This window comes from Cnephaeus nilssonii (genome assembly GCF_951640355.1).
Source record: "Cnephaeus nilssonii genome assembly, chromosome: 11".
Classification (NCBI taxonomy): Eukaryota; Metazoa; Chordata; class Mammalia; order Chiroptera; family Vespertilionidae; genus Cnephaeus; species Cnephaeus nilssonii.
In genome coordinates, this window is record NC_137082.1 from 36,193,257 (window position 1) to 36,205,441 (window position 12,185).

The 12,185-nt window shown below is 41.1% G+C and overlaps 1 protein-coding gene across 1 annotated transcript in view; it reads right to left on the reverse strand.

The window, feature by feature from the left end:
- The window catches only part of EDEM2 (ER degradation enhancing alpha-mannosidase like protein 2), a 40,295-nt gene that overhangs the window by 18,306 nt on the left and 9,804 nt on the right, over window positions 1-12,185 (reverse strand). The window contains exons 5-6 of the mRNA XM_079783843.1: window positions 9,081-9,206; window positions 3,277-3,488 (exon numbers count right to left, since the gene is read on the reverse strand). Of these exons, the coding sequence (XP_079639969.1) occupies window positions 3,277-3,488; window positions 9,081-9,206 (338 nt within the window). The remainder of the gene's footprint in view (window positions 1-3,276; window positions 3,489-9,080; window positions 9,207-12,185) is intronic.

Here is a 12,185-nt window from a genome sequence, read left to right on the forward strand (position 1 = left end):
CATGAAAAACATATATGGTGTCAAAATAAGCCAAAGGAAAATTGTTTGGGCAAAAAATAAAGGATCCCAAGTAAAATTTATAGAAAAGATTCCTCTATTAACTTTTGGTCGAGAATGTGTTTGTATATTTTCAGAAAACAACTCCTAGACCATGTGGATTCCTGCAACAGAGAGGAATTAACAGGAATGCTCCAGCCATGAAGACATTTGGCCCTTGGGCATTTAGAAAAATAACCGACCTCGTAAAACAGCAAATAGATTCAGCTTTAGCAAAACCCATTCAGATTCATTATCAATGCCTGGAAATGGCCGATAGGTGGGGCTCGGTTTACCAAGAGCGAGAAAACCTCCAGACCCAGACTCGCTCCTTCCCTACGGGGACAGCATCTTAACCAGAGGGATGCTTACCTACGCTCTGGCCAGAGCCAGAGGTATGGGTATCAAACCGAGTGCAGAGCAAAGCATTGCAAGGGAAGATCGGGACATTTTTTCCAACCTCCTCTGGATTTCCCTGAGAGTACACCTGGTTTGCATAGAGGTTGACATCAATAAAAATAATGGCTCTGCCTCTCCTCCCCAAAAGATGTCAAGAGCCACACATGGTGGGCATACAAAGCCCACGGGAGGAACCAGGTCAATGTCTCCCCGGTTGGTTAAGGCCCACTCCCTTCTCTTAAACAGAGAGGGAGGAGATGTCAGGAGCCAAGAGTCAATGACAAATTAATTCTAACATTATTTCAGTAAGCTAATGAAACAGAACCTCATGGAAACTTAGTCCTCACCATTGGCTTACTTCCTCATGCCTGAGGACAAAGCATTCTTCGCATAGCTGCCCTTCAACCGCCCCATCCTTTATCTATAGTCAACACCCTTTACGACCTTAGCCAAATTATCTAAGTCCACATGATCCGCTCAGCCCCTATCCCTCCTAGACATCTCCCCTTCTAGAACTTCCTCATACCCCCTCCCCTGCCTGCAGCCCCTGCTGGCAAGCACTGATAGGTCCACAGTTCACTCCCCGCGCCCCACCTCCCACTCCCTGACTTGGATATAAGGCACTGCTGTAAGAATAAAAATTTGAGGCTTGATCAGAAACCCATTTGTCTTGCCTCCATTTTCCGCGTCCCTTGTTTGTCTCATTCTCTTAGGTTCGTCTCTGGTGTCCGTGTTGTTGCCCCGCAGGTCGGGGCAGTTCATCAACCTTTTGATGAACTTCTTGCATTTATGACCTGCTGGAATTAGCCTCCAGCACTCTAGGCAAGGGCATCCAGGGATTGAGCATAAGGATTCCAGTAAACACCTGGGGTTCTGCACATGCACAGGCTTGTTTGGAAAGGTCAAGGAATAATTAGGGGCGCCACCTTTGACACTCCCCTAAGCCTCCCTTAAGTCAGAATTCCAATAAACAGGGCAGGTGGCCTTCCACACATTTCCCTTTCATCAGAATGTCCTCCTTACAACTTTCCAACCAAGTCTCCTGTGCTCCCCAACAGAAATACATTGTCCGTATAACTTAGACCCTGATGGAGGTTGATAACTTCATCTGTTACTCAATCAAAGAAACTACTAACTGCTCTGTGTTAGTTTGGGTTCCCCAGAGAATAGACCCTCAGCAAGGAAGACTGAAAGTAGTTGATTTTGAAGGTGAGTCCCTGAAAACACTAGAAGAGGAAGGGGAAAGGGAGGTAGGGAAGAGACACAGCCCATAAAGGGTGTGCCATCAGGCAAGCTACCACCATGGGAACTAAAGCTCAATCCCAAGAGGAAGATCTGGGAATCAATATAGAGCAGGAGCCTCGGCATTATTTCACCTGAAGGGTGGAGAATTGGGGTGATTATCCACAAATTCCCATCAATATTAGTCACTGATTGAGAATTACTCCAGGGTTAGCATTAAGTCCTGGTACTTCCAGTTGTAAAGAGCAAGATCCAGACACCAGAAAAAGCTGGTAGGCAAAGAGACACAGATGATGGTGGTTGGAAGACAGGTCAGTGTACATGAAAATGGAAAGGGCTGAGAGGATATGAGCAGGGCACCAGGATCCACTATGGTCCCAGGACTACAGAAAAAAACTGCCCATGTTGGACTTAACAGTTACTATAGGTTTTCAGTGGGGGATCTTCTTAAGGGATTTTCAAGGATTCTTCACCAGAGTTTCACTTTTCTTTAAAAAAAATTTTTTTTTATTGATTTCAGAGAGGGAGGGAAAAGGAGAGAGATAGAAACATCAATGATGAGAGAGAATCATTGATCGGCTGCCTCCTGCATGCCCCGCACTGGGGATCAAGCCCACAACCCGAGCATGTGCCCTGACTGGGAATTGAACTCTGACCTCCTGTTTCATAGATCGACACTCAACCACTGAGCCATGCTGGCTGGGCAAGTTTCACTTTTCAAGCTGACTTAGAACTAGACTTTGCATAAAATGTGCCTCTACCTGAATCACTTTCAGTCAATAGTCTTTATAAGTTACAACAATTAAGCAAAGGAGATATTAATACATCATCATCACTGCTGAAGCAACTGAGGATCAGACAGGTTGAGTGACTTGCTCAGGGTCACACAGTTTTGATGAAGCAAGGTCTGGGCTCAAACCAAGTTCTGACTAAACCTAATGCTATTTCCTGGACAGCTTTGGCTCAATTACTGTAAGTTTCACTGGATTATCCAGTTTAGGAGCTGAAACTGACCTTAGATATCAACTGGCTCAAGTGTGTTAAGTTCCCATGGGTTAATAGGTATTAGATAGGAAAGGGAAACTCTGGGGTCAAATGGTTTGGTAAATGTTGAGTTAAGCCAAGTTGAATAGATTTATTTATCATAGAATTTAATAACCTTTAACCTGCTCATGTTCATTATGACTCTCCAATTCTATATATAGAATTCCCAAACTTAATTGACTGGGAATGATTTTTTCATAGAATAACCATTCATAATCTGTCAGACCTGACAATCTAAGGTCACCAAATGAGTCAGGGGCATGAAGCATACAACCCACTCCTTAGCAATTGGAGAAGTTCAAAAAGTCATTGCTTAACACACAGCCCTTTTTTCCCACACAGTATGTTCTCTCATGCTCTCTTTCCCTCTATGTTAAAATATGAATTGGATGCTTGGTCTACTTTCAGTGTTATGAGCCTAAGTCCTGGTCCACTCCTGAGGTCACCTCAAGTTGCCTTTGGCTGGATTGCAACTTGTTGCTCAGAGGCCTGACCCTTGTAAGCAGGGGCCAAGGTGGTAACTTGACTCAGACAGGAAGGGTGTAGCCAACCTACCAGCCCAATATCCGACCGGCTCTCCCAGAGGCGCATCAGGGCCATTCTGGCCACGTCTTCAAACACAGGATCACCAGTGAGGCTGCTCAGGGTGGCAAATTCCACAATGAAGGTCCCGATCCCTGCCGTACAGGTGACAGGGGTCTCTCCCGGGTTCACACCATGAAGCAGGTTCACTGTTCCATATGGCATGCCAGTGGGAGTCTGAAAGGCTGAACAATCACAAAATTATGACCCCAGTCAGGAGCAGAGAGGTAGGGATGGTTGGATACAGTCCTGAAGCCTGAGGCCTTGGCCAGCACTCCCCGCTTTATTTCCTGAGTGACCTACTAGAGACTGAGCCAGAGAAGGAAACATGTCCCTGGAGGACCCTCAGTGGCCGCCTAAGCCAGATGCTGGCAAACACTGCTCCACATGACCCTCGGGCTCTCGCCCGTGATGAGGAGGAAAGCAGGGGGCTGCCCCTCCAGGTGGTCACATGCCACACATGCTCACTTTAGATACAGCAGCACTATTTTTACTTATTTTACATTTTGCCTTCAGAGGCCAGGCAGGCAACTGAGTGTGAAGCAGGCGCAGCTTAAGCCATGGGGAGTGGGGGGCTTGTGGCACCCTAAAGAGCATGCCCCATTAGAAGCCACTGAGATACTTTTTAATTTTTTCTTTCAGTTTTATTGAGATATAATTAACATACAGCATTGTATAATTTTAAGGTATATAGCATAACTTGACTTACATTTATTGTAAAATAATGACCACAATAAAATTAGTTAAGCCCGGCGGGCATGGCTCAGTGGTTGAGCATCAACCTATAGACCAGGAGGTCATGGTTCAATTCCTAGTCAGGGCACGTGCTCGGGTTGCAGGCTTGATCCCTAGTGTGGGGCGGGCAGGAGGCAGCCGATCAATGATTCTCTCTGGTCACTGATATTTCTCTCCTTCTCTCCCTTTCTCTCCCTCTCCCTTCTTCTCTGAAATAAATAAAAATATATTAAAAATAAATAAATAAATAAATGTACTCTAAAATCACCTGGACTCATGTGAAATAAAAATTAAAAAAAAAAGATTAGTTAACCTCCATGATCTCATATAAATACAAAAAGAAAAAAACATTTGTTTTTTTCCTTGTGATGAGAATTTTTAGGATCTACTCTCTTAGCAACTTACAAATACATCATACAGCAGTGTTAACTTGTCATCATGTTGTATACTACATCCCCAATTCTTATTTATCTTGTAACTGGAAGTTTGTATCTTCTGATTCCTCTCATATACTTTCTAAACACTATTTTGAGCAAATGAAACATTATCTGCAGATCTAAACACAGGAGCCAATTTGAGATCCTAACTTTACATCAAGAGTTTACGGGCCAAATTATTTTTTTTAATGGACGTAAATCATTAAACTGATGAGGTGGTCCAACCCTCAATTTACAGGTAGCAAAATTCATGCTTGCAAAGAAGTGACTCAAAGGTCACACACAGAGAGCCGAACAGAGCTGGGATGGGAATGTCTGCCCTGTCCCATTCCCTGTCCCTCTCCCCACAAGCCCTATGCTCTGCCTACCCCACCCTAGTACTTTCCGATTTAAGGCAAGGAACAAGACAGGCAGCCAGAGGCAGAGATTTCCTCTTCAGGCAAAAAGGTACCAAAACATTAACAAAGTCATTAAAACTCCAAGAACTGCAAGGTTCAGCAACTTTGCTGTAGACGAGAAACTGACCATCTGACAGGCATGAGTGGCAAGCAAGGAAAATGAGAGCAAGAAGGGCTTAAAGGAATATTTCAGAAAAATCAGGCAATGTGAAACACAGGGGGAGTGACAAAATTCTATTTCATGACCTGAATGGTAGACACACTGGTACTTGTTCCAATATGTACTTTTCAATATGGATATTTCTCAATACAAAATTTTCTTAAATGACATACAAGAGAAGGGAGCAACCAGGCGGAGTTTCTTCTAGGGATGAATCACACTGGACATGATGTTTGTAAGGAGACACTCAGGCCATCAGTCATGAGTGAGACCTGAGCCCAGATCACTCACTGTCCTCAGCTCTTCCCCGGGGATGAGAGGCAAGTACTGTGTGAAAGGGAGAAGTGAGATGGCCAAGAGGCTGGTGGGAAGCACAGTGTGATGTGTTTGGGTATGACTAGCCCTAAGCCTCCGCCACACCCTGAAGGGAACACAGTGTCCAGCTGATGCTGCCGAGGCCAGCTACTGCCCCGCCAAACGAACACACTGAGGCTTGGCTTGCAGCCCTACACACAGCTTAGCTAAAAACAAATCCTCTCATTCCAAGCACTTTCTCCTTTCTGACCTCGTTTCATGCCTCCCCAAAACCCAATGTTACTAAACAATGAATGGGCTAACAATGAGACCAAGGAAGAAATCAAAAGGTATCTTGAAACAAATGAAAATGAGAACACAACAACCCAAAATCTATGGGACACAGCGAAAGCAGTCCTAAGAGGGAAATTCATAGCATTACAAGTCTATCTCAAGAAACAAGAAAAATCTCAAATAAACAATCTAACTTCACACTTATAGGAACTTGAAAAAGAACAACCAACAAAGCCCAAAGTGAGCAGAAGAAAGGGAATAAACAAAATACAGTCTATAAAAACAACACAAAAGATCAATGAGCCTGGCCAGTGTTGCTCAGTGGTTGAGTGTTGACCTATGAGCCAGAAGGTCTTTGATTCCTGGTCAGGGCACATGCCTGGGTTGCAGGCTCGATTCTCAGTGGAGAGTGTGCAGGAGGCAGCCGATCAATGATTCTCTCTCATCATGGATGTTTCTATCTCTCTCTCCCATTCCCTTCCTCAAGAAAAATAGTACTATGCTAAGTTAAATAAGCCAGTCATAGAAAGATAAGTATCACATGATCTCACTTATATGTGGAATCTAATGAAAAAAATAAATTGATGAACAAAATAGATTCAGAGACATAGAAGCATGGAATAGACTGACAAATTTCAGAGGGAAGGTGAGGGTGAGGGTGGGGTGTGGGGAGTGATTAACCAGGGATCTTACATGCATAGCCCATGGACAAAGACAATAGTGAAGGCCTCGGAGAGGTGTGTGGGGGTGGAGGGGGTCAATGGGAGGGGGGAAAACAAACAAAGGTGACATCTGTAATACTTTCAACAATAAAGATTTTAAAATAAATGATAAAAAGATATATATATTTTTAAAGTTTAAACTAAGATCAATGAAACCAGGAGCTGGTTTCTTTGGAAAGATAAACAAGTTTGACAAAGCTTTAATGAGACTCATCAAGGGAGGAGGGGAGTGGGAGGGGAGAGTGGGGAGAGAGATCAACCAAAGGACTTGTATGCGTGCATATAAGCATAAACCATGGACACAGTCAGTAGGGGGGGGGGTGAGGGCTTGTGGGGGGGAAGGGGGAAGGGGGGGAAAGAGCAGGGAGAGGTCAATGGGGGAAAAAGGATTCGTATGTAATACTTTAAGCAATAAATAATTTTTTAAAGAAAGAAAGAGAGAACCCAAATAAAATCAGAAGTGAAGAAGTAACAATTGACATCAAAGAAATACAAAGAATTGTAAAAAAATATATATTGCAAACAAACATATGCCGACAATCTGGATAAAATGGATAAATTTCTAGAAACATACAATCTTCCAAAACTGAATCAGGAAGAATCAGAGACTCTGAATAGACAGGTTACAACTAATGAAACTGAAGCAGTAATAAAAAAATTCCCAACAAACAATAGTCCTAAACCAGATGGCTTCACAGTTGAATTTTACAATCAAAGAAGAACCTATCCTTCTCAAAAAATTCAAGAGGAGGGAAAACTCCCACGTTCATTACAAGGCCATCTCATCCTAATTCCAAAATCTGATAAAGACACTACAAAGAAAGAAAATTATAGGCCAATATCCCTGATGAACATAAATGCTAAAATCCTCAACAAAGTATCAGCAAACCAGATCCAGTAATACATTAAAAGACCATAAACCATGATGAAATGGGATTTATTCCAGAGATGCAAGGTTGGTACAATATCCACAAATCAATAAATGTGATTACACCACATAAACAAAATGAAGAATAAAAGCCATATAATCATATCAATAGAGGCAGAAAAAGCATTTTATAAAATCCAGCACCCATTTATTATTTAAAACACACACACACACCTCTCAGCAATGTGGGATTAAAGGAAACACATACCTCAATGTAATAAAGACCATATATGACAAATCCACAGGCAACATCATACTCAGTGGGCAAAAACTAAAAGTGTTTTCCTTAAGATTGGGAACAAGACGGGGATGTTCACTTTCACCACCCTTATTCAACATAATATGGGAAGTCCTAGCAGTAGCAATCAGAAAGAAGAAGAAATAAAAGGCATCCAAATTGGAAAGGAAGAAGTAAAACTGTCATTATTTGCAGATGACATGATACTGTATATAGAGAAACCTAAAAATTCTACCTAAAAACTATTAGAACTGATAAATGATTTCAGTAAAGTAGCAGGATATAAAAGAAATACCCAGAAATCACAACAACCCAAATGACATACAAAAGAAGGCTGCATTTGTATACACCAATAATGAACTATCAGAAAGGGAAAGTAAGAAAACAATTACAATTGCATTTTTAAAAAGTTCCTAGGAAAAAATTGAACCAAGCATGTAAAAGATCTGTACTCAGAAGACACCAAAGAAACTAAAGAAGATACAAATAAGTGGAAGCATATACCACTTTCATGGATAGAAAGAATTAGTATCATTAAAATGTCCATACTCGAAAGGGGTGTCTGTGTGGGGGTTATGGGAAGAGACTGGACAAAAATCATACACCTATGGATAAGGACAACAGGGGGGGGGGGGGAACCGGGTGATGGGGAGATATGGGGGGAAAAAGGAGAAACAATTGTAATAATCTGAACAATAAAGATTTATTTAAAAAAATAAATAAATAAAAATAAAATAAAATGTCCATACTACCCAAAGCAATCTATAGATTCAATACAATCCCCATCAATATACCAATGGCATTTATTACAACACTAGAATAAATATTCCAAAAATTTATGTGGAACCACAAAATACCCTGAGTAGCCACAGCAATCTTGAGGGGGAAAAAAGCAAAGTTGGAGGAATCATGCTATCTGATATAAAACTATACTACAAGGCCACAGTAATCAAAACAGTATGGTACTGGCATAAAAAGAGGCCATATATATATATATATATAGAACAGAGCAGAGAGCCCAAAAATAAATCCATGCCTTTATGGTCAATTAGTATTTGACAAAGGTAGAAGGAACATACAATGTGTCAAAGACAGTCTATCAATAAATGGTGTTAGGAAAATTAGATACATGCAAAAAAAGAGAGAGAGAGAGAGAGAGAGAGAGAGAGAGAGAGAGAGAGAGAGAGAGAAACTAGACCACCTTCTTACACCATACACAAGAGTAAATTCAAAATGTATGAAAGACTAAATGTTAGACTTGAAACCATAAAAATCCTAGAAGAAAACATAGGCAGTAAAATCTTAGACATTTCTCAGAGCAGTATTTTTTCTGATATATCTTCTCAGGCAAGGAAAACAAAAGAAAAAATAAACAAATGGGATTACATCAAACTAAAAAGTTTTTGCACAGCAAAGGAAATCATCAACAAAATGAAAAAACAACCCACTGAAGGGAAGAACACATTCGCCAATGACACATCTGGTAATGGCCAGGATGGCCATTCTCATTTCCAGCAAGGGAAGCAGGACCTACTGGACTTCGTCTCTCCCCATGTCAGGGTGGGTCTTACCTGGGAGGAGTTTTCGGGCTGCCTCCTCGGCCATCCTCAGGAGAGGTCCAGAGCAGGGCCATCCAGCCTCCACTTCCACCCCAGCCTTCTTCGACAGCAGGTGAGCAGACAGAAGTCCCCCTACCACTACCGATGGTACAAAAAGTAAATGTCAGAGTCCCAAGGACCAGTGTTTCCCTTGTGCAAATTAAACCTCAACACTCTCACTGGTGACTCACTGGGAAGGGGCTGAAGCCATCTGTGAAAGAGTCCCTTAATCCCACATATTGGTACAGTGTTCAGTTTACAGAGTTTTGTTCTCTTGGTGGGCCACAAAAAAACAATGGCTACCTGGTGTTTTTTTAGTACCTACTGCTTACCAAACACTAGGTACTACTGTCCCCTCTTTGGATGAAGATACTGAGGGTAGGAGAAGCAAAGGGACTTTCTCTGGCTAAGCTAGTAGGTGGTAGCGCCAGGGCTGTCTGACTCCACTTAGTTGCTCTGTCTCCCAATCCCCCACCAAGAACGAAAGGGATGGAGGGGGGAATAGTTTTACCTTCATTTTATCAATTTATCTATATCAATTTATAACGTAACATTTTAGGACTTATAAAAAGACACAAACGTTCTGTATTTGGAAATATGGCTAAATAGGTAGCCTAAATGGCTCAGTGGCAAAACCTGGTGACCTTGAGCTTCAGTTTTTCCCCTCTTCTGGCAGAGGGGGAGTAAAAGACAAAGGATTAAACTACCCAAAGTGGGGAGGTTGATAAAAGATCCCTCCGTAAAGTGGGGATCCGAAAGAATTATATACTCTGTGTAAGGAAAACTTAGAAATAAACTCTGCATACCTCCCATAGTGTATGTACAGTAAGGAAAAGTTCATGCCTCGAATCTTGATGCCAAGTAAAAGAAAAAAAAAATTTCTCCTAAGAATTAGTAACTACAAGCTGGTACTCACTAAGTTTTACAGCCTGAATTCGCACTAACCAGGTAGTCCAGAAAACTTCAAATCTTTGGCAGAAAGTGGTTTTGGGAAGATAGTACCTCCAGCTACATGGCAGAAGTGAACAACTGTATCTGGAAGAACCCACCATCACCCAGGCCTCAAAGAATCCCACAGGTGAAATCTAGGGAATGAGTATACATTTAAAAAAGTACATAAATCACAAAACATACAAAGAAACAAAGTGTTATGAGTAAGAGTTAGCAGAAATGACAGTAGAACAAGACTTACCAACACTTCAGATAATGGAATTATCAGACACAGAATATAAAATTGTTGCCCTAGCTGGTTTGGCTCAGTGGATAGAGCGTCAGCCTATGGCCTGAAGGGTACTGGGTTCGATTCCGGTCAGAGGCACATGCCTGGGTTCCGTAACTCGATCCCCAGTTGTGGGGTGTGCAGGAGGCAACCGATCAATGATTCTCTCTCCTCATTGATGTTTCTATCTCTCTCTCCCTCTTGTTTCCTCTCTGAAATCAATAAAAATATATTTAAAATTGTTGTGTGTGGTACAGGGTTGGGCCAAAGGAGATTTACAGTGTGAATGTGTGAAACACAGAGTTTACTCTTGTATTATTATTTATTAATTATTGTATTATTTTCCGTGTAAACAACTGTAAGCCTACTTTTGCCCCACCTTTCATGTTTAAAGAAATAAAAGAAAGGTTGGAACATATGAGCAAATAGCTAGAAATTATAAAAATGAACAAGCCTATTTATAAAAGAACTAAGTAGAATTCCTAAAAATGAAAAAACATAATAATTGAAGTTTAAAATTATATAGAGAGGTTTAATAGCAGATATGATATATCTGAAGAATTAGTGGACTTAAAGACAGACTCACAAAAATTATCCAAAAAGCAACATAAAGAAACAAAATGACTTTTAAAAAGTTCAGAAGGGATTTAGAGGATACAGTAAGAAGATATATATCTGGTTGGAGTTCTAAAAAGAGAAGAGAGACAATCTTTGAGGAGAAAAATAGTTACAAACTTTATAAAACTAATGAATGACACCAATTCTCAGATCCAGGAATCTCAAGCAAGATAATAAAAAGAAATCCACAAAACACATAACAACAACAAAATAGAATAAAAATTTAAAAAAAGAAATCCACATTGCCCAGCCAGTGTGGCTCACTGGTTGAGCATCAACCTATGAACCAGGAGGTCATGGTTGATTCCCAGTCAGGGCACATGCCCAGGTTGCAGGCTCGATCCCCGCTGGAGGGTATGCAGGAGGCAGCTGATCAATGATTCTCTCTCATCATTGATGTTTCTACTAGTATCTCTCTCCCTCTAACTTCCTCTCTCTGAAATCAATTATATATATACATATATTTAAAAAGAGCCCTAGCTGGTTTGGCTCAGTGGATAGAGTGTTGACCCTTGGACTGAAGAATACAGAGTTCAATTACAGTCAAGGGCATGTACATCAGCTGCAGGTTCAATAGCTGGCCCCGGTCAGGGGTGTGTGCAGAAGGCAACCAATTGATGTGTCTCTCTCACATCGATGTTTCTTGCTCTGTCTCTCTCCCTCCTTTCCACTCTCTCTAAAAAATCAATGGAAAAATAGCCTCAAGTGAGGATTAACAAACAAAAAACCCCCAAGAAATCCACATTTATACATATCACAGTAAAATTACAGAACACCAAAGGAAAAAAAAATCTCACAAGAAGTCAGAGTCCATGTACACATGATTGTTAAAGCTCAATGACGAGTACATCTAGTTCATTATACTATTTTCTCTACTTTTATGTATGTTTGAAAATTCCCATAATAAAAATTATTTAAAAGGGGCTGCCAGCATAAATAAAACCAATAATCTATAATGGCATAATAATTAGATTGGCAGATTACTTTTTAACAAAGGCAATGAAACCAGAAGACAAGGGAAATTTTTCTTCAAGGTGCTAACAGAAAATAACTATCAACTTAGAACCATATGTCCTACAAAAATACCCCCCAAAGGCCAAACAAATGCAGTGAGAAAGACATCTTCGTACAAACAAAAGCTGAGAAAGTTTTCCAAGAATACACACACACACACAGCTGCTGTAGCTCAGTGGTTGAGCATCGACCTATGAACCAGGAGGTCACGGTTCAATTCCTGGTCA